Raw genomic sequence first — 27,915 nt, 5'->3', positions numbered from 1 at the left:
AAAAAAAAAAAAAAAAAAAAAAACCAATACTGCACTGACTGTATTAGAAGGACACAATGCAACAAGAAGAACTTTGCCCAATATTCCATTCACATCAACCATGAAATACAGGTATTCCCTTTTTGAGACAGGGTCTCCCTGTAGCCCCAACTGGCCTGGAACTTGCTATGTAGACCAGACTGGCCTTGAACTCACAGAGATCCACCTGCCTCAGGTATTCCCTTCTTACCTGGTGTGATTTCAGAGGTAAGTCACAGATACCATATGGCAGTGCCCAAAGATACCAAAGCTCATTTTCTTAGAAGTCATAACTACACTGTGTTCTCAGAAATTCCTAAAGTTTATGAATAGCAAATAGTTAAATAAAACTTGATAGTAAAAGGGAATACACTATTTACCTAGTCAGATCACGTGTCTGCCTCACTCCCTGGTATGCTACATGGCAAAGGTCTTCTGTGTGGACAGGAAGACATATTAGTGCTTTTTCACACAGGCTGATTCCTTCCCAATTGCCACTGCTCATAAAGGGCACTTCAACATACATTTAGCCTGAAGGGTGTTTCGTATTGTTTTTGTTTTTTGGCAGGGGTGGGGGAGGGGAAGTTGGCATACTAATAATGTGTAGTGTGTGTACATGTAGGTGTTTGCATGTACCTATATATGCATGCATGCACAAGCCTGAGGTGGACTCTAGGTATCTTCTAAGATCGCTCACCACCTTATGCACTGAGGCAGGGTCTTTTGCTAAACCCAGAGCTAGTCAGCTTGCTCCAGGTATTCCCTGTTCTGTGAGCTGGGATTTCAGGTGGGTAGCCCACCTGGCTTTTTACACAGTTTCTGGGGATCCAAACTCCAATCCTCAGTGGCAGGTGCCTTAACTACTTCCTAGGCCCTCAAATCTTCTTAGGGAATTTTCAGTTCTTGTAGGGATGGTACACAGAGCACTAAACACTTCTAACATTACTAGGACATTCCATATAGATACTATATTTATGGCTGATATATTCACAATAATAATAGAAATTCTATATTTTTAAAGGGAGGAAAAAATTTTAAAAACTTCAGGTAAGCCGGGTGTGGTGGCACACACCTGTAGTCACAGCATTTGGGAGGCAGAGGCAGGCAGATCTCTGTGAGTTCCAGGTCAGCCTGGTCTGCACAGTGAGTTCCAGGCCAGCTGGGGCATCAGGGAGACCCTGTTTCAAAAAGACCAAGGAAAAAAAAAGTCTCCAGGTAATCAGGTCACATCATCTGCCTACATGTTGTGCTCATACATACATGTACACAGGGGGAAAAATAAGCCTAAGCTTGATGTTTTGATTGTAAAGAAGAAAAGGAAAATAGGGCCACAAGAGTTACACGTTTCAACCTGGATTGCTCTTACTGATTTTTCATATCTGCTGACCATGTATTAATATTTTAGTTTACAGTTCCCTAGGGATACCAGTATAATCTAGACTGAATGCAACTAAGTGCACTTTAATTTTTATTCAATAATTTATAAACTCATCATTTATGCTTAGTTATATATAATCGTCAACTTAAATTTTCAATAGGGAAACACTGTAAACACAAGAAGAAACTGAATAAAATAGTTTCTATCATCTGCCTAACTCAATTAGAAACACCTTTTCTGAAATTAAAGAACCAAACAGTACAAAGAGGCCTTTGGCAGAGCTGGGACACAGTCAACGAGGCAGTGGACAGCACCCGTCATTGCAGGGATCAATGTGGCAAATGTTAAAGTCACAAAAATACTCATATGCTAATCTTAGATTTACCCCAACTGGCTATAGGGAAGGAAAAAAACCTCCCATTTTCTCTAGAAAAGGTATTAAGTCACTTGGGGGTGGGGAGTACTAAAAATATAAGAAATAAGGAAAAGATCTGAGCTTTATTATGTATCAGGAGACCAAGTTTGAATTAAAACCACTTCATCATCGTTAGTATTTGACACCGCTGCTTTGTTAAAACAGCAGACTTGGTAGGTGCTAGTTATGTCACTGTCATTACAGGCAATAATATAAACTCTGACCATTAATATTTTCATTCACCAGAAAATCTCAGTGAATGTAGGAAGACTATTCAGCAGAGCACAGGTTTCTATGAAACTGCTTATTGGGCTCAATCTGTTCATATATTTTTGTGAAAATTATTATAGCTTCTTATGAATATTAATTATGCTAGGAAAGATAAAACTTAAAGTTGGGAGAATTAAATAAACAACAATAATAGAAAAGAAAGTAAGAGACATTCTGCTTCTAGAATGAAAACCACGTTGGCAGAAGTGAAGGTAAGAAAAGCCAGCTGTTTTCTCCAGACAAGTGTCTCATCCCAAAGGGTTCACCCTAATTTTAAGAGCAGAGGTTTCATGAGAACTAAACAGCCTAAGACTTGGCATCAAAATCAAAAGGTCAAAGAATGGGTGGGGACATCTGCACAGGACTGGCCACAAGCCAAGATTCTGTCCCAAGCACTAACTGTTGCACAAGAGTAATTGCACACACTTACAAAGTGCTCACGATTCTGGGGTTCCAGATCATCTTTCCATGGGTAACTTAAAAATGAAGTGCTGGACATGGGTGGTACATACCTGTAATCCCAGCCATCTGGGAACAGGAGATGGAGGGTCATCAGTTGGAGGCCAACCTGGGTTATATAATGAAACTCCATTTGGAAAAGGCGAGGGAGGGAGGGAGGGGCGGGGAGGGAGGGAAAGAAAGTAGGAAGGAAGAAAGGCAGGAGAGAGAGAGGGAGGGATAGAAGGAGAGCTACATAGAATCTTGTAGCTTAAAAATAGTATTTTCAAGGGCTGGAGAAACACTTCAGAATTTAGAGTGCTGGCTTAGCAATCTGAAGTCTCTGTGAAGTCACAATCTATCAATCAATCAAAACAAAAGAGCATTTGCTTAAGCAGCCCCTAACGGACTTCTAACTTGCCAAGAAAGAGAAATTTTTATTATGCTGTTATGGTGACCTTAATAAACTACATTAAAATGGCTAAAGTAAAAATATAAAGAAAATCCTATTTAAATAAAGGGAAAATTAGTGACAGAATCATGAGTGTTTCACTGTGATCAGCCTGTGGCAAATGTCCAGCAATTATGTTTCAAAAATTACAATCTATAACAAATGTTAAAAAGCAAAAAGTATAATGAGTCAAAGCATCGAGTCTGCTAGAATTCTTAAGACACCTCCAATGTGTCCACACAAGTTCACAATTGTGAAAATCAGATTCAGAGAGGGCGCCTGTGCCTATGGAGATCAACTGGTGGTTGGTTCATTCCCACAAAACCACCACAGAGTTGTTTGTGGTCTCATTTCCTGAAGAGAGAAGAAACTGGGTGTCCACAGAATAATATAAGTTCACACACACAGGGGACTCTCTTGCGTCCCCTCTTCCTATGACATCCCAGTTCCTCAGCTCAGTAAAGCTTACACTACACATTAGCCATCAAACATTTCTTTATTTACATAACAATTCCTGAGCCTCCTATCTCATGATCCTGCCCCCCTCCCCAGGTACTCAGATTGCTCTGAGTGACTGAATATAAGCCCCAATGTATCCTGCAGAAACAAGGTGCCATGGTGACTGAATCAGCTGTGGGTGAGGGTCTGAGCCTTTGAGAAGGGGCTGCAAGGCTTGGAGGACAGACAGGCAGGGTTCCTTAATGGGCAGGACAGGAAGGAAGATCAGAGCTTTCCACAGTGCCCACTGGGGTAGGGAAGCAAACAGCTCTGAGGAGGCTGGGGTGAGGGTGCGACAAAACCTCCCCAACTTTACATGGTGAGGGCTCTATCCCTACCCTGCTCACTGTCCTTGACTCCAGTGGCACATCCTGAAAGAAGTCAGAGCACCAGTGCTAGCACTCAGCCCTTCTGTATTAGGGGAAGAACCCGCCTCACTCACCCGCATAGACCTTTAATCACAAATGGAATCAAGACCTCAGGGAAAACCACAAAAGAAAAAAGCAGTTAAGGAAAGCAGATTATAAAATTTAAGAGATACAGGTCATTCAAGGGAAAAGCCTTTTTGAAAAGTTCTAAAATTAGTATCAATAACACAATACTACAATAAAGAATATAATATGGAAGAGCCTCAGGAAAAATAACAGAAAACAAAAATTAATTCTTGGAGAATAAAAATAAAACTGCTCAAAATCACACAGAGCTGCATGCCAACTCCTTGTTCAGCATGTATAATTGAGAAATAGGGGACAATTTTTAAAAACTTAATTTTTTTTTAAATGAAGACAAGAGGGCTGGAGACACGGTTCAGTGGGTAAGAGTGCTTACTGCACAAGCACAAGGACCTAAGTTGGGTCGCCAGCACCCAGGTAGAGCACATGTCTATAATCCCAGCACTGTGGAGGCAGAGGCAGGAGGATCACTGGGGCTTGCTGGCCTACCAGTCAGTGTAGCCACCCCAAGCCCAGGTTCAGTGAGAGACCTTCTCTTAGGGAAGACAGAAAGTGATGAAGCAGGAAACACGATGTCCTCTGATCTTTGCACAAGCACACACAGGCACCAGCACTCACTCACACATGTGCATTCACACCCTTCCCCCCAGAATCTAACCAAATAGCTCAATAAATAATGCAAATCCAGGTATTCCATTATCTATCAAAATGAAATTCCAGGCAAAGGAAGCAAAGAGATTCCTGTAGGCACTACATCTGGCACATAAGAGTTACTAAACGTTATGTGAATGACTAAGTGAACATATGAATATGCAGTTATTTCTACATTTAGAACCAATGCAAAAATATTTGGGGTAGTCTTGTCAACAGAAACTTTGATAATGAACTTTATTTCCTAGTATGGGGGGCTCTTCCCAGTGTAGCCTCCCCTAACACAGCCGTGTGGAGGGCTTGACTGAGAAAGCGCTGCCATACTCCTTTTTTATAACAAGCTTATCTACGCTTCTGTCTGTTTCCCCACCGGCCCTTTCCCTGGGTAGAATGCAAGCTCTACAAGGGTGGATTGTTTGTTTAACAGTGCCCAGCCCATGCAGGGTACTGCCTTCTGCCATGCTCCTCTATATGTGGCGGCCACAGAGACGTAACACTGATCTCCCTCCCTTTCAGCAAGAACGTGCTGCTGGTACAGCCACAAGAGAGTCGATTAGCCAAGTGTCTGGCTGCAGCACCTTAGGACTGGGGCTGTTTGGGAGCTGCACTCTTCCTGTGCACCGCACACTTGTCTGGCAACTGACACGGCAGGGCACACTGGGAAGTAACGGGTCTTGGCATTCACTCCCCAGCAAGGGACTTTTCTGATGCTTATCTTTCTCCACGGCACTGGCTGAAATGTCTGTTAATACACATCCTGTCTGGAGGTCTCCTGGCCTCATTTTGTCTCCTTTCCCTTGATGGGCTGAAGGGTTTCTCTCAATGAGCTGCTTTCTTTCTATGCTTCCCAGGTGTCATCACCAGGCCAGCCCCAGCCTCTCTGTACTGTTCTCAACTTCTGCTTATCAGGTGACCCGACTGATTAAATGAAAACTATCTGTCAGAGGCTGGATTCTGAGTAGGGAAGATGATGCATAAGTAGACAGAATGAACATCTACTGTTACAATCAGGGCGAAAGACAACACGGAGCAGAGCTATGTGTAGAATTGGGAACGGAGCGACAAGAGCAGACTCCAGCTGAGAGCATGGGTAGAGCCAGACGCCTTCCCAAATGGCTGGAGGCTTAGAACCATGAGGAAAGCAGAGACTCCTCCATCTTCAACACATGATGGCTCATCAGTGGTATTTACAGAGGCAGAGCAACGGTGAAGCCAAAAATGGTAAGCCTGAAAGTTCCGCATAAGCCTTAGAGATGACAAGGCACGGCCACCGAAGTGAAGACAGGGAACAGCTGCTGAGAAATGAGGCAAGAATTGAGAGGAAGGTCTGGGAATAGAGGTATTTTATATGGACAATAAATGTAATTCGTGCATCTTTTGTGGAAAGATTTTTTTTTTTGCACCACTGGTAAGAGTGGACATATAAAAAAAAAATCACACCAATAAAGAACAGGAAAATAAAACAGGAAGCAAATGTTTTATAATGAAAGTTAAATAACTGAGTATTAACTTTGATTCTAGGTCTGGAGATAATATTGTAGATACACTAAGCACAGCACACACAAAATGGGCCTATTGTCAGAAAGACAGGTATATAGTAAGCTGTCAGAAAGCAATTTCTAGTACCAAATGCTAAACTAAATTTCTCACATGAAACTTTCTACATGGGAAATGAGCCATATTTTCCACTAGTTTTATTGCCAAACAATAAAACTGCATTTTTATATGGCTGGATAGGAAAAAAAAAAATGGCCTTGAATAAACTCCAGGGTTTAACTGGTGGGACCTTCTGATGGTCTATCTTGATCTTAAAGCATATGGAGGAGACATACATGCGTTTTCAGCACCACATGACCTCTGAACTATACTGGCTTAGGCACTGTGGGAGCCTAAATGCCCTGTGGATAAGAGGGAGGCTAAATAATGATGAGAGGCTTGGAGATCATAGCTAAGAGAGGAGAGGATGTCTGTTTCCAAAGAAGCAAACATGTAAAACCTTATTCTTCAATGGCCTGGAAGCCTCAAGCAGATATAAGGATAGCAGTGAGCTGGGAATGGTGTATCTGTCTGTATTCTTGGTTCCTCGGAGGGCTGAGGCAGAAGAATCACTTGGGCCCAAGAGTTCAAGACTAGCTTGGGCAGCACAGTAAAATACCATCTCAAATAACAGATGACAGCAAAACATTTTCCTGAAGTGTTTCAAGGACACATTTAGCAGTCCAAATCTCTGTGAGGAAATATGTTATTACAGAAATGCTTTCAAATGAACTAGACAGAGTATGTATTCTTAATAAAAAGGAAAAATTATAGTATATGGTAAAAATCAGTCACTGAATTCAAGAGTACGGAGCACAACACACTCAGGAGAGCAGACCTAGAGCTCACGACTTGAAGATAAAACTATCTGCCTCTAAAAAGTAAACACAGAATAAGCTTCCTCAAAGAATTCTGAACACTAAAGGCATCCCATAGTACTTTTCTCAAGGCCAGTGTTCCTATGTTTACAGAAGGAATTTTTTTAATGAAGCAAAGAATAAACAACAGAAGCACAGACTTTAGAAACACACGTCTCTATGAGGTTTCCCTCAGGTTCTTTCTTGAAGCAAGGCTCAGCCTCCTCCATGAAGTTTAGCCTCTCTGAGGTGCTTCTTCCTACCTAAATAGAAATAAGACTTCTTAAGATTTTAAATGCTGAACTAGGGACTTAACCTCTTAGTAACTGGGTTTCAAAATAAGATGCATGGCTCTTGCCTTACTTAACCCCTGCCACAGGCTGTAGGGAGAACACCCAGGTCAGCTCCCTGTTGTCAAGACTTTGACCACAGACATGCTGGCACGCCTGGCCTCCACAGCATCTGAGAAGTTTGTTTGCTTCTGTACTAGAAACAACAGAGAGTCTAAGTCCACACCAAGAACCCATCCATCTGCCAGTTGTTAACATGCATGAAGGTGACCTGGCAGAGCACCACTGCAGCCACGGCACGGACAATTAATTATGAAGGGTACTAGATAAGTGGGTGACCTGCCTCATCCATAAAGCACGTATGTATACAGAGAAGAATTCTTGGGCGGAGAGGGGAACTTTCTTTATGATCCAGGAGAATAATGTGTATTGCAGTCAAAATGATTCCTCAGTGGTTGCTTTTGGCTATCTCTTATTATGGGGCTTAGCCACAGGTTGTAAAGTGGTGTGGCTCTCTGGTTCTCAATTTAGATCACTTTTCTTTTTCCTTCAGCTTTTTTTCTGTGATTTAATGATGTCCGTTTAATAGTCTAGAACTTGAAAACAACTCAATAGTAAAATTGATACTATATCAGAAAACCTAAGTCGTCGCTTAGTATAAATAACACATAATGCCATATTTTAAAGAGAGACTGCTAAAGATGGAATATTTCAAGAGGAAAAGAAAGAAAACCGGGCTGTTGGACTTTACAGTAGCATCTAAAATCCAACTTACCCCCTCACTGTGACCACCATCACAGGTTCAAGCATACTCAACTGCCTGTGTGCACATGTGTGGCATGGGAGAAGGACAGGAAGAACAATGAAATCACCTGCTTAAAGTCACCGGAAGCGTTACAATTTCCCATCATTTTAGGAGTGGGAAACTGTTTTCAGATGAGCCACAATAGCAGTTTCTCCTGCCCACTGAGCAACAGGGAAAAATGCCTTATCACAGTACCATTAATAACAACTCCCGGCACAAGACCCTTGATAACTGATCAATGGCTCAATAAATGGCACCTCCAAACAACCATGCACACCTGTACCTTCCACTAAAGGTACTCTAGAATATGTGTGCCTCAATGGCACACTGGGTGAAAAGCTGAAACCACCTGCAGCCACTGGTAGAGTCCTCTCCTAACAAGCTCTGCTAGCTAAGGGCAGCAAAGTAAGTTCACTCTTTTATAACTCAATATTTGCTACTCTCAAATCTCCCTGGCACTTTAATAACCACAGAAAAACTAAATATAAAATGCGAACGTTTTCAAAGAAGGATAAGCAAATTAAATCTACCCTTCTGCCCAGCCTATATAGTACCACCACTTGGACTTCGGTCACAATGACAGGTCCATCTATGTCAGTGTCCTTATAGGACACGAAGTGAGGAGGCATTAAGTAGATGTCGACTATATTGTTACTGCCATTTCATCCTGGGTGAAAAATGTCAAGAGAAAGGACTGTAAGGAAAAGCATCAAAAGTGTGCCCCTTATTTTAACAGGTGAAAGCCAAGGGGCTAGTGGGGTTCCTCTACTGGCCCAGCATTTGTCTGGTACAAGTGGCTTTTATGTTGGAGACAAATATCCTCTAAAGTCTAAATCTAAAAAATAATAATGGGTTTTGTTTTGTTTTATTTTCTTTGAAACAGGGTCTCAGTATGTAGTCCTGGCTGACCTAGAACTCAGAGAGATTCACCTGCCTCTGCCTTGCAAGTGTGAAGGTTACAGGTGTGCACTACCATGCCTGGCTACAAAAGACTGTTTATAAAAGCAATATAATAATAAAGTGGTAATAGTTTCATCAGTTGAACATGATTAAATTTTACACACGATCCTAACTGAAGACTGTACTTTATTTAGTAACGTAAAAAGTGACAGTAATAATTATCCCTGCAGATTTAGCCACAGTGAAGTCAGGAACACATTCAACAGCAGAATTGAAACTAGAGCTGAAAAAGGTAAGGTAACAGCCATATTAGAGGTGCTACAACTTGGTGCTAGGCCCTGGTGCTTGGGGTAAATTCCTCTTGACAGCACTGTTCTCTGCTAACAAAAGAATTGGGGGAAAGAATTAGCACAAATCTCACTGAGTCAAAGCTATCTGTTAAAACTGTTAAGATACAATTATTATCAATTATATTTTATGCCATTATACTATAGATATCATTAATTTTTAAATATACAGCTATACTTTCAAGGAACTTAATTTCTGCTTCATATATTATTATTTAGAGTCCCCATTTGCAGTAATTATGAAAAATGTGACGAATGTCTAGAAAATTCTGAGCTGTGTGGCCTAAAGAGAGCTAGGAAAGCAGGCACTGAGACTTTTCTTGGACTGTTCCTAGATGAACTGCTGCTCATTGTTTCCCACACCAGGCTGACAAGGGCCACTGGCCCAGGCTGGCTACCTCTAGTGTCACACAGGCTTTCTGCCCCCACCAGCTAGACTTCAGGCTGGCAGCAGAGTCCACTGTATCTTCCCAGACCTCCTGAAGCCAGCTGATTTATTTCAATTATGAAAGCTGACTAAATATGAGGACAAAAGATAAATATAGTTTCTATGAAAACTAAATTGATGGCTTTAGAAAGACTTACTGAAAGCAAGTCACCAACAAGAAAGCTGTGGGTTAGATGTGGGCATGACAGCTACAAAAAAATGAGGGAATTTGTGAAAGATGGTGTGGAAAGGACTTCACTCGTTCTATAGTTTTACTCTTGTAGTGTACACGATTAATACAAAGTAGAATTCAAAACAGTTCAATTACTATCACAGAAAAGCACTTGGACTTACAAAAGCAAATGCATTTTTGTTTTAAGGAAAGTAAAATATTTCAGGTATGTATACTTTGACAATTCCCTGTTTTAACCAGTATTTTCAACTAAGCAGTTCCACTTACGTTAGGTAACAGTATTTCCAATGTTCCAAATTAGTATTTTCTAGATTCGTGACTTTTGAGTTCATGGGACTATGAACAAACGAGGAGGTTGCTAGGGATTCAAGTTTGGACTCCACACTTTTGAAATACAGATATATTTAAAATTGGGTTCTCGCCAGGCATGGTGGCACACACCTTTAATCCCAGCACTTGGGACGCAGAGACAGGCGGATCTCTGAGTTCCAGGCCAGTCTGGTCTACACAGTGAGTACTACGCCAGATGGGGCTACAGGAAGACCCTGTCTCAAAAGACAAAAAAAAAGTTCCCTTTCCTTTCATCTTACATAGAAATGAGGAACAGTGATCAAGAACAGGGCTATGCCCAGAGAACAAAGAAGGAATCCTGGCTCCAACATCTGCTGCTCCATGAGAGCCTGTGAAGTCAGCCCTAGTGTTCTCATCTGGAAAACAGATCAACACAGTACCTCCCTCATGGGCATCAAGAGTTTGAAATGGAAAAAAAAAAAATTTCATTTCAAAGGCTTGGATCATAAAGGGCTCAAAAATGTTCATGATTAGTATTTGCATACTGCCTAGTAAGAAAAAAATACTACTGCACAAATAAGATAAAACATGCTTGTTTGAATGTCAAACTCAAAGTCAGTGTCAGGGGCAGGTAGAGAAAGATGGCTCCTCAAGAGATCTGAACACCTCAGACGGGCTCAGAGGGTTGTGAGGCAAGCTAAGACTAGGGGCAAATTTACCCCCAAAGAAACATTTAGCAGTGTTGGATGTATTTCAGGCTGTGGCCACTGGGGGATGGGGAGGGGCCCTACTGGCATCTAGGACAGAGAGGCCAGGGGTGCTAATGTCGTAGAATGCACACACAGAAAGGCCTCCACCACCCTTACAAAGAACCATCTGCCCCCAAATGCAAAGCGCGTTTGGGAAACCCTCTACCCTAACAGACAATGACAGGAAGACTATTTCTAAAATCTGAACTCCAGAAAAATGTATTGCGGAAACATACTTTAAAAATGAAACTGATCAAATGAAGGCTAGCTAGTAGGATTTTCACGATTACCATCTTAATACTTTAAGACATTATCTCTCAAGACTAACACAAGTCTTGAGACTTGTATTGCTTAGGTTATTAACAATACTCTAGATTCTGGGGGCTAGAGAGCTGGTTCAGTGGTTAAGAGCACTGACTGCTCTTGCAGAGGACCCAGGTTTGATTCCCAGCACCCACAAGGTAGCTAACAGCTGTCCATAACTCCAGTTCCAGAGGAATCCAAAGCTGTCTTCTGACCTCCATGGGCATTGCAGGACATGGGTGCACCTACCTACATGCAAGCAATACACTCATACACAAAAAATAAAAATGATAAATTTTTTTTTTTGGTCTTTTTGGGACAGGGTCTCCCTATAAGCCCCAGCAGACCTGGAACTCCCTATGTAGACCAGGCTGGCCTCGAACTCACAGAGATCCACCTGCCTCTGCCTCCCAAGTGCTGGGATTAAAGGCGTGTGCCACCATGCCCAGCTTAAATATTTTAAAAAAAGAGAAAAATTATCCCAGATTCTTCAGGTGGCCCCATTTCTGGTCAGGGTAAAGAATTCTTTTTGAATTTTATTTTCATACTAATGCACAGTTGACAACTGCATATATTTACAGTGTAAACATGATGTTCTGATATATGCATATACTCTGAAGTGGTTAAGTAAGGTCAATTAACATTCAACCCTAAAAAAACAACCTGTTGCACTGTACTGCTTCCAGAACCTGTGGCGTACACGCTTAGGCCTGAGAAGACACATGGACACTGAGTAATGAGACAAGAGTCCTTTTGCCAAGAAACCTCCTTCAATGGGGCCTAGCCTAAAATAGCCTTAAAAACGTTAGGATTCTAAAGCGAACCAGGTCATAAAGCTAGAATAAGTTCTGGATCTGAGATTAAACTTCACTCAGAAAAACAAATCTAGGCAACATTTAAAGCACTACGACGGCAGCAGACAACCCAAACATTACTGGGGTAGTTTAGGGGCAAGAAGCCCCCAGCACGGGCCTCTCCACCTGGCTGCAGATTGCTGTCCACAGTGGATGTTCTCCCTTGGTAATAATCAATGCATTTCCTGTTCAGGTACCTGGATGACAGACTCAGCCCTCAATGGTAATGCTATTAAGAGAGAAACACTTAGAAAGTTAAGAGTTCAATTACCTATTTTTTTTCAATAAATCATAATGCTTTTCTTAAAACTGTGGGATAAGACTGTAAAATCTCAGCTACACACACACACACACACACACACACACACACACACACACGCACGCACGCACGCTCACTCACTCACTCACTCACTCACTCTTTTTTCAGCCCATCCCCTCCAAGAAAAGAATAGAGAGGAAGCAAGGTGCCTACACGTTTAGGGTGCGCCTCTCTTTAGTGCCTTTTCTACTCAAAATGAAGACTCAATTCTTGCCTCTGAGACACCCTAGCTTTGAGATTTTGGTCAAAAAATGTAGCTCATTATCAGCAAAGTTCCTATGAAATGGATAACAATCTAGTGTAACTTCACTGGCTGATGGAAGCGGTGAAGATTCAAAGAGAAAGGCCAAAACAAAAACAAAAAAAATGGACCACAGCAATAAAGTGGTTTTGCCATCCTAAAAATATTATATTTAAAGTATTTAAAAATTTTTTTTACATATTTGTCCCTAAAGATGACACATCAAATCAACACAACAGACTATTTCACTCACTCAAACAGGTTTGAAATTATAAAAAACAAAAATATCTGCTATTTAATTCACAAGACATTTCAATACCCAAAAGGGGAAAATAACTACAAAAAACCACAAAGAAACTAATTATAACAAAAAGATATTTAAATATTTTACCACCAAGAAAGACAAGAAATTGACACCAGTCTCCTACCATACTGCTAGAACATTTACTACACAGTGTTCTGCCATCTTTCAGAGTAGAGCAAGATAAACATTTTAGAAATAAATGTGGTTTACTCACCCTTCTGGTAGAAGAACTTCCTGTAATAGTATGCACCAAGATCCACGTGTTCCACGATGTATCTTTTCACTCTGTCGAGATGCAAAACCAAGTTTTCCTTGGGCACTTCGAGCACCGCCACTCCCGCATTTGTGCAATGCGAGCTGAGGGTGGACTCAAAGGAGGCACTTTCACACCCACTAAAGGAGCCAGAATTTGACTTTGACAGGCTGATTTTCCTCTCACCCTCTCCACCAATCTCATTCCGAAAATAAGGACAGCTCAGGACGAGTTCATTGCTTTTGTCGTCTCCCTGGTCCATGCCAAGGCTTCCTTTGGAATTCAGGTCCTCCGTGCTGCCCATGGGGGAGCTGAAGCTAGCTGAGTGAGACAAAGGTCCGGAGACCAAGGAAGCCACAGCAGCCGCTGATGCTCCCGTGGTAGTGTTTCTCCTCTTTATAACGTTGTGCCTGTTCATAATTGCCTCGTTCAAGTCAAATAATATGCTCTGGACATCGTAGTGGGCAAAGCACTTTGGACACGTCCAGGGCCTCGAAGAGTCTTCTGAGCGGTTGTCTTCAAGGTCTGAAGACTTCCCAAGTTCTTCACCTTTGGCATTGCGTAATTTACGAAAAATGGATGAGTCTCCAGTTTCAGACTTGGAACGCCGCTTGAGTGGTTTTTCCCTTTCCTTGAAAAGCCTGAGGTTCTCTCTCTGTGAGATGGGTCCATCAATCACATCCAAGGAAAAACCGGACCCCTTGCCCCCACCAGTGATGAGGAAGTCACTGAGCTTGGTTGGAGTTGGACCTCGATCAGATTTGTCATCTTTGTAGCCCTTTAACAAATCGAAGAAGCTCTCTCCGGATGTTCCCTGCTTGTCGATTGAAGACGTGCTACCATATTCCCTGTGCAGTGATGGCCCCGTCTTGTAGGTGGGGGAGATACATTCATCAAAACTATCCACATCAAGCTCACTTATGGTGATGTCGCTGTTGCTCCGCTGCCGTATTCTGCGAAGGGCTTTCCTGGGGGAGCTGGGATAGGCTTCAGGCATGAGGAATCTGGAGTCCATGTTCTCCGCCGGTCGGGTCTTGCTCTTCAGTGTGTTCTGTATGCTCTTCAGCATGGCTGAGTCATTGGAATTGAGGCTAACAGAACTCCCCTGACTCACAGGACTGCTTTTGGAGGACAGGCTCTCAAGGCAACTTGAGGTTTCTATTTCCTGGCTTGAGCGGCTAGATTCTTTTATGTTTTCCTTTCTTGGAGGCCAATCTGCAATTCTTGCCCTAACCCCCATCTTGGGGACTCCAGGGGTTGAGGTTATATGGTGAGGACCTTCACTTCGAGGGGGCCCTACCGGAGCCATGACTGATGATCCTAAGCTGCCATTTTGGGACCGGAAACGACGCATGTAGAAATCATCAGTGTGGACTTTGGGGGTGCCATCTGTGCTGACAACAGAGGCTCTGTCAGTGGCGACAGGCCTTTCTGTCTGTGACCGCTTCAAGCTGGTCATGGTGTGAAAGAAATTAGACTTAAATCCCTGCAGAAAGGATCACCATATCTGTATTTTAAACATGCACTTCTGTTTCAGAGAATGGCTTCCACAAAATACAGCAGTCGTGGTAAGGTCTTCAGCTTTTTCATTTGAAAGGTTAAATGATACCTTATTTTCAGATTACTGAAAATCCAGATCTTCCAAGCATTGTAATCCACAACAGTTCCTTGGCTTCACTTTAACAGACGGCTTTCTTTCAGAGAAAACGGAACAGAACTTGTCTCACTGGGATTCTGTGATTGCCATAATCCCATGCTTCCTCTGAAAGAGGGGACAATCTGAATTAGCACTTGACAAACACATGTAAAATTAATACACAACTGCCAGAATCATTAAAAGGGACTCAACACTGTATGTGGGGGCACTGTTCTACAATCCACATTTTTAATAAAGCAGGTATGAAAGAGAAAAGGTAAAACCAGTTAATAAAACCCTGAAAAAGGGGCTATTAACACTTCAGTTTAGCTGAATTGTTTCAGAAAACCCAGAGGGGAACCAGCTGGTTCTGGAGCTTCAGTCTTCCAACCGCAAGCACAGAATTTTGCTTCCATAACCTCTAATAATGTGAGCCACTGTGCTGACCAGAAGCTTGAGACAAAACCAACCAGATAATTAGAGCAATGCAAGGCAGGGTTTTAAGACCAGTAAAAACTGAACATGATTTTATTGATTATGCTGCAACACTCACTTTTTAATTCCTTTCCTATTTCAAATCAGTACTGTTTCCTTACCAAGGCTTACCGGAGTTGGCAAGAGCAAACACATACAGCACAGACAAAGTAAGCAGGCTTTCCCGAAGCCATTACACAGTAGCTGTCTTCTGCATTTTCCTTGACTTTATTACTTACCCAAATGAAGAACACTGCAGAATGAACCCAGCACTCACCACCTTCTCCCAAGCTCTCCTGACTTTCATCTACTCTCAGAGCTGGAAGTCTTTTTGCTAATTCACAGAATGCCTGTATTTTTGTAAGCAGTGCAACCTCCTCCACCCCATCAGCGCTAATTTATGACGAAGGCAGAAACAAAATGTTGCTCTGGGCAGCCCTCTCCATGTCCCCCACCAGATTACAGAGAACTGCTAGTATCCTTCCAGGTGATGGGCAGGAAGACGAACTTCCTCATGAGCACGTCAGGCAGGAGACAGCAGGCACCGAGTCTGAGTGCAGAATCCTGCATGGTTGCGTACATCCTGAGAAGAGAGGCAGAGGATCCTCTTCCAAGACTCCAAAAATTACACAAGAGGTGGCCTTTAAAATCTTGCCAGATACATGTTTGGAAAGATGCTGCTGAACCAGCACTGAGCTGACAGGGCGGCATTGTCTACAAATCACGCTCTGACACCGAGGAGGACCGATCACCGCATGCTGCACTCAATGGTAACAAGCACTTACTTCCAAGATAATTAAGCATCTCGCTAGTCAGCTTCCTGCCTCCAAGGCAGCAGGCTCTCATTCCTCCTGCAGCACTCAGCATTGGTTTAGGAGATTCGTTGCTATTTAAAGCTTGAACATTTAGGGGTGTTTCAAAAAATGCTCACTGCCTGCAGACTGCGGGGCTACTGCAGGCAAGGTCCAGTCAGCCTGTCAGATAAATGCCCATTGTTTTCATCTGCACTCCTCTTCCAGGTTTTGTGAAAAGGATAATGATTTTGCACTGCTCTCTAATTAAACTTGGCTTTCAAGCTTTCTAGATACTTCTACAGTCAGACTGTGATTTCCCCTTACATTCCAGAACTTTGCATGCTGTTCTTTCAACTGCAAGCCTTTAAGTGAAACAATGTGCTAACTGTTGCTTATGGCAGCAGCCAGGGCCAGCATGGGTGGCCACAGCTAGGGTTCAAGAAGTTGCTGCTTCAAAAAGGAAGGACAACCAATCAGCTGACCAGATGCAGGCACCTGGCCCTCTCAAAACAAAACAAGAGCTGATTTCAATAAAATAGCTTTCAAAAAGGTAATATACTAGTATAAAGAAGAATTCTAAGTCTTATAAAAACTCAGGTGTTTTCATTCAGCTTTTCTTGCAGCCTTACAAAAACCCAATAAACCATCTTCCATTTCTACAACAATCAGTCCCTAAAATGCCTGCTATGCCATGATAAAAACAGTGTTTTCTGGACACAACAGGGCACTGGAGCACATGAACCCCAGTGGTTGTGCGCAGTTCCTGTGCAAGCTTATGCCAGACATAATCCCTGCATGGACAGGGGACGTAGGCACAAAGCCCCACCCCAGCTAAACAACTGTGCAACTTGCAGCTGTGAGGAGAGAGGCAGTTCTAAGGCTGTGAGCCTTAATAGGTTGACCACCTTCCAGGGGTGTTGGGGAACACAAAATTTTAATAGAGGATTCAAAGTGGGGGCAGGGAAGATCTAAGGGGAGATGGGAGAGTTCAAATATGAACAAAATATATTACATGAAATTCTCAAAGAAAACAAATACTTTTTAAAAATCATTCTTGCCACATTTCACTTTCCTTAGAATATGATTTACCACAGAACCGGATGCCTCTACCTGCTTCTCTGGGGAAGAGTCTCACTCTGTAGCCTAGGCTGGCCTTGAACTGCCAAGGATCTTCCTTGTCTCAGCCTCCTGACTCATTAGGTTACAAGTGTATGCCCCCAATCCTTCCTACAAAACTGACTTTTTACAGCTAGATGAAGCCATATCCACTGTAGGAAAAAACTAAAAGCTGAACTGAAGCAAATAAATAAAGCTGCCCTGGAAATGCCAAACCTTCACCACAGGGAGTTTCTTTCTAAGTCATCTCACTTTCTTTCGTTTTAAATATATTCTTTAAATATTGTACTTATTATTTTCATGTGTATGAATCTACTGACTGCATGTTTGTAAGTGCACCCAAGTTGTGTAATGTCCTCAGAGGTCAGAAGAGAGCATCGGATCCCCTGGAACTGGAGTTATGGATGGTTGTTAGCCACCATGTAGATGCTGGGAACCGAATCTGGGTCCTCTGCAAGAGCATCCAGTGCTCTTCATTGCTGAGCCATCTCTCCAGTCCCCTCACTTTCTTTTTTTCAGTAAGCTTTTAAAACTTTATTTTAGATATAAAAATTTCTTAGCAATTTAGTCTTAACAAATGTTCCTATTTCAAAATACAGATGAACACATGGGGGCACAATTTGGTAACATGGAAAAGTTGCAGAGGTCAGACACAGACAACTAAGTTATATAATGGATTTGTTCCAGTGGCAAAGATTTCTGTCTCTCGTCTCTCACTCTCTCCCTCCCTGTCCCTTTCCCCTTTTCTGATTTTTCTCTTTTTAAATATTAAAGAAATTTATATTTTTTTTATTTTATGTGTAGGAGTATATTGTTGCATATATGTAACACCCATGTCATGCAGTGCCTCTGGGGGTCGGAAGAAGGCATCAGATCCCCCGGAACCAGAGTTACCAGCACTTGTTAGCTGCCATGTGGATGCTGGAAACCAAATCTGGATCCTCTGCCAGAGGAGCCAGTGCTCTTAACTGCTGAGTCATCTCTACAGCCCCCTAAAACATTTGCTATTCTTTTTGTTTGTTTGTTTTTTTGACAGGGCCTCCCTAGCCCCAGTCCACTTGGAACTCACTATATAGACCAGGCTGGCCTTGATCTCACAGAGCTCTGCCTGCCAGCCTGCCTCTTGAGTGCTAGGATTAAAGGGCATGCTCCACCATGCCCAGCCTGATTTCTTTTCAACATCACCTACCTTTGAGGTACAATATAAATTTAAGCCACTGATGAGCAATTACAGAAATAAACATGCTTTGCACTTATTAAAGCACCAGCTGAAAATGAGGATGCCTCTCCATGATAGATCAGCAACACCTCACAACCTAGTCCTCAGGAGTTGACTGAAATAGCAAGCATGCTGACAATTACTAACAATTATCAACAAACCTGCCCAAACATCACTGAATATGGTAAAAATGAGGAGAATTCAACAGAATATTATATCACAGCATATCACATTTATCTGTTGAAAGAGCAGGCTATATAAACAATTTCCTAATTAAATGTTTAGTTGTTTAAAATATTTTATTTATTTTTATGTGTATGCATGTATTGCCTGCATGTAGGTAAGTGCACCCATGTCGTGCAATGCCTACAGAAGAGGCTGTCGGATCCCCTAGAACTGGAGTTATGTTAGGTGCCATGTGGGTGCTGGGATTTGAACCCAGGTCTTCTGCACGAACAGTGTTCTTAACTGCTGAGCCATCTTTCCAGCCCTCATGTTTAATTTTATAGTTTTCTACACTATGTAATTCCATGGTGAATCGATTTAGACTACTACACCCACAGAGGGACAACAGTCAGCTCAAAGAGTTCAACTCTATTAGTTCATAGTTTTTTCATCACTCATAAGTATACAACCTGACCCACCATCCTCTGCTGCTCAACTTCATTCTTCCAGAAGAGATACTCCACTTCTCTAGACCACATATCCACACATGGACCACATACTGGTGCTAGGAATACTTGAGGAAATCACCTTCCCTCAAGCAAAGTTCAGGTGTAGTGGGGAAAGGCAGATGGTAAAAAGATGAAGTATGATACAGGTGCAAGATATGCACAGGCCAAGTGTCCTTTCTAAACTTTCCTTGCATTCTTTCATGATACAAACTGTCTCCTGGAGGGATTAAATTGAATCATTGTAAAATCAGTCATTCAGAATATCAAGTCCCCCCCGCCAAAAAAAAAAACCAGGCATGTTGGTACACTCCTTTAATCCCAGCACTCAGAAGGCCAAAGCAGGTATATCTCTGTGAGCTCGAGGCCAGCCTGGTCTACATAGCAAGTTCCAGGCCAGCTGGGGCTATAGGGAGAATCTGTCTGAAAAACAAAACAAAACAACCAAATAAACAAAAACAGAACATCAATTCCCAGCTAGTGCTAAAAGTGGAATATCTAGGGATCACTTCAAAGTTTAAAATAGTTTTTTTGTCCATTTGTGAGGCATTTGCACTTTGAATCCTTCCCTTCCCTGATGTTCTCTTCCCCTTGACCTCAGCGATAACTATGTGTTCTTGATTTTTTCTTTTAGGATCACTATTCAGTATCATTTTTGCATGTGGTGTGCATGTTATGTATGCATGTTCACATATGAGTGGGCGCACGTATGTGTGCAGGTGGTTGACATTCAGAGTCTTCCTTGAGCGTTCTGAACATTTTTCTTTGAGGCAGGGTCTCTCAATTGACCCCAGAATTTGAGTTCCCCTACATGACTAGCTAACCAGCTTGTTCTGCTTTCTCAGGGCTGCAATTACAGGCAGGCTGCTACCATGCTCACCCAGCATTTCCATGGGTTCTGGGAATCTGAATTTCTGTCTTCACAATTTGAACAGTATTGTACATTGAATGGCATCTCCCCACCCCCCTATTGACTATCATTTAAAAGCAATCAAACCCGAGTGGTACCCTTGACTTACTTTTCTTACCACTTTCCATACTGTTGGAAGAGGCTGCAAAGGGCAACATTAAGCTGAGCGCTGGCCTTAGGGTGAGGCAGCAGGCACAGGTGCAATGGAATAAAAATATTACTATGGAAGGCAGGCACTGACTTGGCTGGATCACAGTTGCTTGTGCAACTGAACGAAGACATTAAAAATGAAATTGCTGGGGGTGAGGGAGGTGTCTGCATGGTGACTAATACTCCAGCAATGTAACAGATTGCCAGACCTACAGATTTAACTAACATCTCTTGTGTTGTTGCTCTAAATTTCTGTCATGCCCCTTTCCTCCTAAACTAGATAAAGTACACACACAAAAAAAAAAAATCAAATTTTTTTTTCAAGAAGTAAGTGGTAAAGAAGTGAGGACAACAAATAATCAAGGGACTGAAGGAAAAGAAGACGAGAACTTTCTCTGCACCCAGGGCATAAAGAAGAGTTACAGGTTCCACAAGAAGATATGCGCAAGGGGGCACTACAGCTCCCCTCCTCTGATCGCAATGCAAGATGGCGGGCTCGCCAAAAAGGTGCAGACTTTATCAAACACTCCTATTTTCATACTCCAAAACAGGATGTTGTGAGTTTCCTAACTGACCGAGCCTTAAGAAAGAACCAGTTTCCAATATTTCAGAACAAGAAGAACTTTGTTGACGAACAACTCTTCAAATGCCTCAGCTGAAACCAGAGACATGCATTTATTAAAACTTCCATGCAAATTTTTCTTGAGATTGTATACATAGACTTAGATTTCTTTTGGAACAGAAATACAAGTTCAGAGTGCTTGAATATTAGATTAGCTAGAATCATGCAATAAGGTAAAGCACTTAGAGCCAGGTGTTTTAGGAAACACATGTAATCTCATCAGTTGGGAGGCTGAGACAGGAGGGTGGGTACCAGGCTGGCCTGGGTAACATATAAAGAACCTCACCCTCATCTCAAAAGGCCAACAAAACTCTCTTCTTCACCACAACTTTTGGTTTTCTACACTAACATTCCAAAAAAATACCACCTTAGACAGTTGGAACTTCTCTTTCAAGGAAGCCTGAAACGCAAACCAATACATTTCAATGTCACAGATAATTTAAGACATATGAATGAATCAGCTCCTAACTCTTTACAGTGGAATTTCCACCCTTCTTTCCCTTCCATTGACAATTCTATTTCCTGCTCTTTAGGTATTCACTATCAGAAAAAGACAGTGTGAGGGAGACAAAAAGATCCAAAAACCTCATGGTGAGACTGACAAAGCAAATAAGGGGTTAAGGACACAAAACATACACAGGATGAAATTAGCTTTCAACTTTGAAGTAAGAAAGCAATTGAAAATGTTTCTGTTTGGCCAGAGGGAGAAACACACTGACTTCGAACCCACTAGGTTTCTTGGCTCACAAAGTTCAATGAAAGTTACATGTCAGATGCTCATGAAAACTTGAATGTACTTTGCATAGCTGAGGGTGAAGTAACAAACATGCAAGTTCAGCTGAGAGCTCGATGGCAGAGGGGCGGTGACACAGCAAAGACGTGCAGAGCAAGATACAGAGGGTTATTAATGAGCCATAGAACAATCAGCAGCTAGGCAAGTGACGGTGTGCACAAGGCTCAGGAATGTCTCTCTCTACCGTTCATCACACACAAACTCATAGAATAAGCAACTAATGACCAGAAAGCTAGGTCTGAGGAGCTTCGAGTAAAAAGGCAAAGTAAAAAGAAGGAAGCAGAAAGGTAAACATGAATCAGAATTATTTGGAGAAACTCTAAAGAAAAGAACCCAAAGCTAACCAACTCCCTTAGGACATCAGGTTTTCAGGAGACCAGACCAGTAGAGTAAGTGAGTGTTAAGATTTGTATTTTAATATTCACTTAAAAGATACTTTAAAAGCTCCCAATACTACAAACCAAACAGGCAATGGTCAGAAATGATCTGGTATTAACTTACCGCCAAATACAATCTGGGGACGGGAAGACATGAGAAATGCCAAGGCAGTGGGAGTGACCGGCAGACACCGCAATGGGGGCGGGGGGGGGGGCAAAATGGAGGAAGGCAGGGTGCACTGTGACCTCTCTAGTACGTTATAATACACGGCAATATAGTAAATCCTTCATGAAACCTACAGACTTTAAAAAAAAAAAATCACCATCACAACTTTACTTAAACTAAGATTTTCTTTTCTTTCCTTCTTTTTTGAGATGGTCTCATGTAGCCCAGGCTGGTCTCAAAATCACTATATGGATAAGGCTGAACTTCAACTCCTGATCCTCCTGACTCTGCCTCCCAAGTGCTAAGATTACAGGTATTGTGTCCCTATGTCCAGCTCTAAGAGTTTTATTGTTGTTGTTTTATTTATTTTGGCCTTTTAAAGACAGGGTTACCCAGCAGCCCCAGCTGGCTACTCACTATGTAGACCCAGCTGGCCTTGATCTCACAAATATTCACCTACCTCTGTCTCCAAAGTGATGGGATTTAAGGTGGGTACCACCATGCCCGGCTTCTAAGAGATTTCTTAATTAATTTAACCCTGGACTCATTTTCTTTTAAAAAAAAAAAAAAAAGAGCATTTTTATATTGTCTATACTGTTGAACATAATGAAGCGTAAGCAGGCCCATGTATCAGAAGCATGCAGGATGAAAAGAACAGTAGATACCTTATATACTTAGCTATGGTTTAAACAAGATCTGTACACACACACACACACAGAGGCAAAGCCAGTTCTCCAAAGGATTTGCAATGTTTGTCTTTAGATTGTTAGATTGCAATGTGAGGCTGTCTTAGTTTGTTCTTCATTGCTGTGACAAAATACTCTGACCAATATCAACTTGCAGAGGAAAGGGTTTATTTGTCTTACATCTCCCAGGTCACAGTTCATCAGGGAGCCCAAGGTAGGAACTCAGGGCAGGAACCTGGAGGCAGGAGCTGGAGCACAGGCCATGGAGGAATGCTGCTCACTGGCTTGCTCCCCTGGCCCCTGCTCAGCTTGCTCTCTTATCCAAGAGGAAGTTGTCTGAGGGGTGTTTTCTTCCGGGGGTTCGGGGGGGCGATGGGGTGGTGCATCTCCTATATTGGGAGGGAGAAACTCAGATTGCTACTGAATTTTTCAGAAACTGTTCTTTGATTTGAGGAAGGAATGTCAAGGCCTGGCTGAGCTCAACTTGGATTCATTCTTCATTTTAAAAATGTGTGTTTACTTAACTGAGCAAAGAAATTTAAATTAAACCAGGAGTTAAGCATGACATAGAATCTCCTAAAAAAGAAACCATAGCAGAGTGTTCTAGTTTGTTTCTCCACTGCTGTAACAACTCTCTGACCAATACGAATTTGGGGAAAAAAGAATTTATTTGGTTTACATCTCCCGGGTCACAGTTCATGAGGGAGCCCAAGGTAGGAACTCAGGGCAGGACCCTGGAGGCAGGACCTGAAGCACAGGCCATGAAGGAATGCTGCTTATTGGCTTCCTTCTTTAGCCTGTGCTCAGCCTGCTTGCTTATACAAAACAGAACAACCTTCCCAGGGGTGGCACTTTCCACAGTGGGCTAGGCCCTCCCACATCACTCAACAATCAAGAAGATGCCCCACAGACATGGCCACAGGCCAGTCCAATAGAGGCAATTCCTCAATTGAGGCTCCCTCAACCCAGGTGTGTCAAGAGGCTTTTAAAAAAAAAAAAAACTGTCTACATTTTCAATCAGCTAAAATGAACGTATTATCAGAATCAGAAAATAAACTTTAGAGAAAAAAAATTTTTTGATGCTAAAACATAAAGTATGATGGGAGTGTGGTATGAGGAATATGTTTTCAAGTAATTATCAAACATGACTCCATGTTAAACCTGTCATTCAAATCATCAAAGAAGTCAAAATTTAACAGATTAAGTACTTCCATTGAGACATCCTTCTGCTGAACCTTCTAACTAAAATGAAATCTAAGAGGGTTGATAAGATTCTAATTGGTTAAGACTAGCAGCATCTATAGTGTTTTTAACATACTGTGTGTCCACGATTCATGTGTCGATGATTCACGACTGCCCATCTTTCCTTACTTATAGATGTTTCATTATATTTCATGTTGACACAGTCCCTTTACAACCAGTAGCTCTACTTGGTTCCCTAAGTGTTAGTGACCTAGGGAAATCAGGTGAGGCTGGTAAGTGCCTTTGGTCCTTATCTCTATTTTCCTTGTATAGAAATTTCAGCTGAATGGTGTCATTCTCTGGACTCACAGAGCAGCTTTCTGGGGAGCAGTACTAAGAGCTACCAGGCACTGACAGGGCAGGTAAAAGCAGAGAGGGAGAGCAGGGCAAGGCCCACTTTCCTCCCTGGGGTCAGAGGGGAAGAGATGGCCAGACCTGGAGGAACTAACTTCCTTTAGACAAGGCATGAAAAGAGCCACTGGTTTACACTCAATGAACTTGTCAGGAGGCTTCTGCAGGCCACCTACCCAGGCTGCATGAGCTAGCTGCTCTTGTGCATAGAAAGGCACATTTCCACCCTCGCTGTCATCTATGTGGCTAGGAGAAAAGAGGCATGTAGGAAGCCAGAGAGCACAGAAACACGTTTCAAAGACGTTTCAAAGACACGTTTCAAAGGGCATGATGATTTCTTTTCCTTTGAATATTTATGTTCCAAAGAGAATTTATGAAGGCTCACTTGAGAAAGTACATTAAATTTAGCATAAAGAGCAAAAGGCACATCAATACGAACAGCTCCTTCTACATACAACTCTAAAATCCAAATCACCACCAATCATGATTAATAGTAACAGAACCTTTAGTGCACTCAGTGGATTTTAAAATATCACCATGAAGAATCTAAAAGAAAAACCTAAAACATTAGGTGACTCCACACTGGCTTAGTATTTCCTTAAACACAGACTGCAGACATTCACTGTGTGTGCCACGGCTCCTGGATTCCTATACACAAGCTCTACCCAAGGATGGTAGGCCTGTGTCATCTGCCTCATTCATGGACATACACTCAGCCCTGGCTCCTCACAATCATCCTGTGAGGTCAGGGTCTAGGACTTAATGAACAGAGAAACATTTCAGACAGGGAATGGCTGTGTCCAACATCACAAGGCAAATAGACTGTGGGTGACACAAAGTGTTCTCTGTGCAGTAGGCTCATGGGCTGGCAGCTACAGAGCTGTCACAGAAAAAGACTTTGCAAATGTCTTCTAAAAGACAAAAGGCCTCCCTTATAGCCTAAGTCACTTCTGAAGTCTATCCCAAACGCAAACCCCTGTGACTTCTGGAAATGCATCCCATCCAGTAGGAGGGAAAAAAAAAAAAAAAAACAGCAGTAATTAACTTTAAAAATGTGCCAGTGGTCATTCAGTTCGGGACTCTTCTGAGGCTCCTGAAGAGCCTGTAGATTACTCTCTAACGTGGGCCTGGATTGCAAGGCTAAGGAGACGTTCCCTGCATGTTGCTTCCTTCTTATCTGACAAAAATGAAATGGGTTGTGGTAACATTTTACCAAGTACTAGTGGGTGACTGGACCAGAACTGAGAAGGCAACATTCCATCACTGTGAAGACAACCTTGACAGAAACCATCATTTTCCTTCCACATGAGGAACCACAGAGCTAGCAACTAGAAATCCACCAAAGGTTAGAAAATCAGGGTAGAGTCCACATATGAAGCCAGAGGTCCTAATTTTCCAGATCTTTCTGGGCCTGGCATATCATGCTGCCTTTCTAGAACACACTTTTCCAGTAATACACTGCCATACAATCAGGTACTCAGCACCTCGAATGACCTCAGTCTCTGATGGAGACACATGCGGGTTCCCTAGGAAGACCCTGCAGCTCAGGAAACAGGGTCAATACTGGCTGATCCCTAGGCCATGCTCCCTGCAGCAGAGCGCCTCTCCTCTATTGAACTTCTGTGCTAACTCTACATGCTTGGGCATTCTCTCCTTGATTAAATGTTTGGTTCTTGAGGGCAGAGATCTTTTTCTCAAAACACCCAAACTTGAAATCTAAGTGTGAGAAATAAAAGTCATAGCACCTCAGATGAAATGAGGTAGGGGTAGTAATGACTTAGCAAAATGTATATTATCATACAAAATGTGATTATGGCTACTTCACACGTCTGTGTTGGGGAAGACATGCCCACATCTCCATAATATTGTATGGATTTTAATTCCATCCCTCCCTCTTTACAAGTTTCCCCAAAGGTAGTAAATAAAAAACAATGGCAGCTTGATCTTCTCCCCTCCTGGCTGCTCATCATCAGGCACAAGAACAAGAAATCCCTTTTTTTTTTTTTTAAAGAGTACTAAGTGGCCTGGTTTAAACTGGCCAACACTGTCAGGGAAACACCTGAGAGAAAACTAATGCATAATAGATTCAGCTACGAAAACTCCTTTAAAGAAAAAAAAAAAAAAAAAACAGTAAAGGACACTAAGAGGAAAAAGCAAAAGGTGGAGTGTTAATGCAACAAAGATCCAAACAAACTACTATCAAATCTATGATGGCCAAAGAAGTTTTCTCCCATACAAAAGCCACATCTTTGCTATCTTCATTTTTGAGTTGTTTTTATTAAAATGTTTTTATGACAGGGTCTTATTATGTCCCAGGACAGCCCTGATCTGGCTACATAGCTGAGGATGATTTTGAACTTGATCCTCCTGCCTTTACCTCCAGGCCTGGAATTACAGGTGTGCACTACCACACCTGGCTTTCTGCAGTGCTGGGGATCAAACCCAGAGCTTTGTGCATCCACGTAAGTACTCCACCTACTTAAAGCTCCAGCCCCAGCCCATTATGTAACTCCCTTAGGACACTCCAATTCTAACCTCAGCCACTTGGGACAGTGTGTGTAGTCTTCTAGACACTGTCTGTGGGCTAGATGCACAAGGAACAGAAAGAGGATCTCAAACACAGACCAGCTCACTTCTGGAGACCTGGGTACTGACAGAACAAGAAAGGGAAAGGGGCGGCAGATGGCCCACAGAGGAGGACTACTGTTCAGGAGAGGCAGAGGACCTCCTCAACCCAGAGCTCACAGGAGTACCTGATGGAACCCTAAAGATCTCACACTTTTGAATCCTTTATATAGATCATTGCTCCAAAAATAGTAAAGAGTCCTATACAAATGATTCTGGTAACCTGTCAACAAAAAATATCTATAATGCACAGCACATCCCTTTGGGTTTCTTTTTAAACTAATTATGTGTATATACAAAGATATAGATTATATATATAACCTCCAAATAAAAATATTTTTATGTGTTCCCTTAAACTTAAAAACTCTTGTACTCTATGTGTTAAGGCCTACTGAGTTATGTTTGTGTCCCCAGATATCTACTGGTGTGAGTCATCCACTGGAGCCTGGTCAGCCTACCCAGCATCAAGATCAACTGTCCCTCACCTAGCAGTGATCAGCTGCCGGCAGTTCCTAGGGTAAGGCTGAGGCTTCTTGCCCATTTCCCCAGTTCTATGCTGGGTTTTTCCTGCTTTGAGTCTTTTTTACATGCTGTCAGAAATAAAATCCGGTGGGGGGCTATGATGGATGCAGATAGAGAAAGCAGTCTAAATATGATTAAGTTATATATATATATATATATATATGGTAAAAACGTAAAAATTAATGATTTCTGACACAGGGCATGGTGGTACATGCCTTTAATTCCAGCACTCAAGAGGCAGAGGCAGGAGGATTATTGTAAGATTAATGCCAGCCTGGTCTACTTATTGAGTTCCAGGCTGGCTGAGGTTATGGGAGACAC

General features: G+C 42.3%; 1 protein-coding gene across 11 annotated transcripts in view; it reads right to left on the bottom strand.

Moving 5' to 3' along the window:
* Window positions 1-27,915, bottom strand: part of Sipa1l1 (signal induced proliferation associated 1 like 1) — a 315,687-nt gene that overhangs the window by 101,715 nt on the left and 186,057 nt on the right. For 10 of the 11 annotated variants that reach the window (XM_029558705.1, XM_008823218.3, XM_029558713.1 and 7 more), the window contains one exon: window positions 13,202-15,002. In XM_029558705.1, coding sequence (XP_029414565.1) covers window positions 13,202-14,699 — 1,498 coding nt within the window. In that variant the 5' untranslated portion in view covers window positions 14,700-15,002. Of the gene's footprint in view, window positions 1-13,201; window positions 15,003-22,628; window positions 22,726-27,915 lie in introns of those variants that run through there. The other variant, XM_029558712.1, reaches the window with a different exon arrangement.

This window comes from Nannospalax galili, unplaced genomic scaffold (genome assembly GCF_000622305.1).
Source record: "Nannospalax galili isolate Female #2095 unplaced genomic scaffold, S.galili_v1.0 scaffold1129, whole genome shotgun sequence".
Lineage (NCBI taxonomy): Eukaryota > Metazoa > Chordata > Mammalia > Rodentia > Spalacidae > Nannospalax > Nannospalax galili.
Note: the sequence above shows the minus strand (reverse complement) of the source record. Positions and strands in the feature narration are given on the sequence as shown.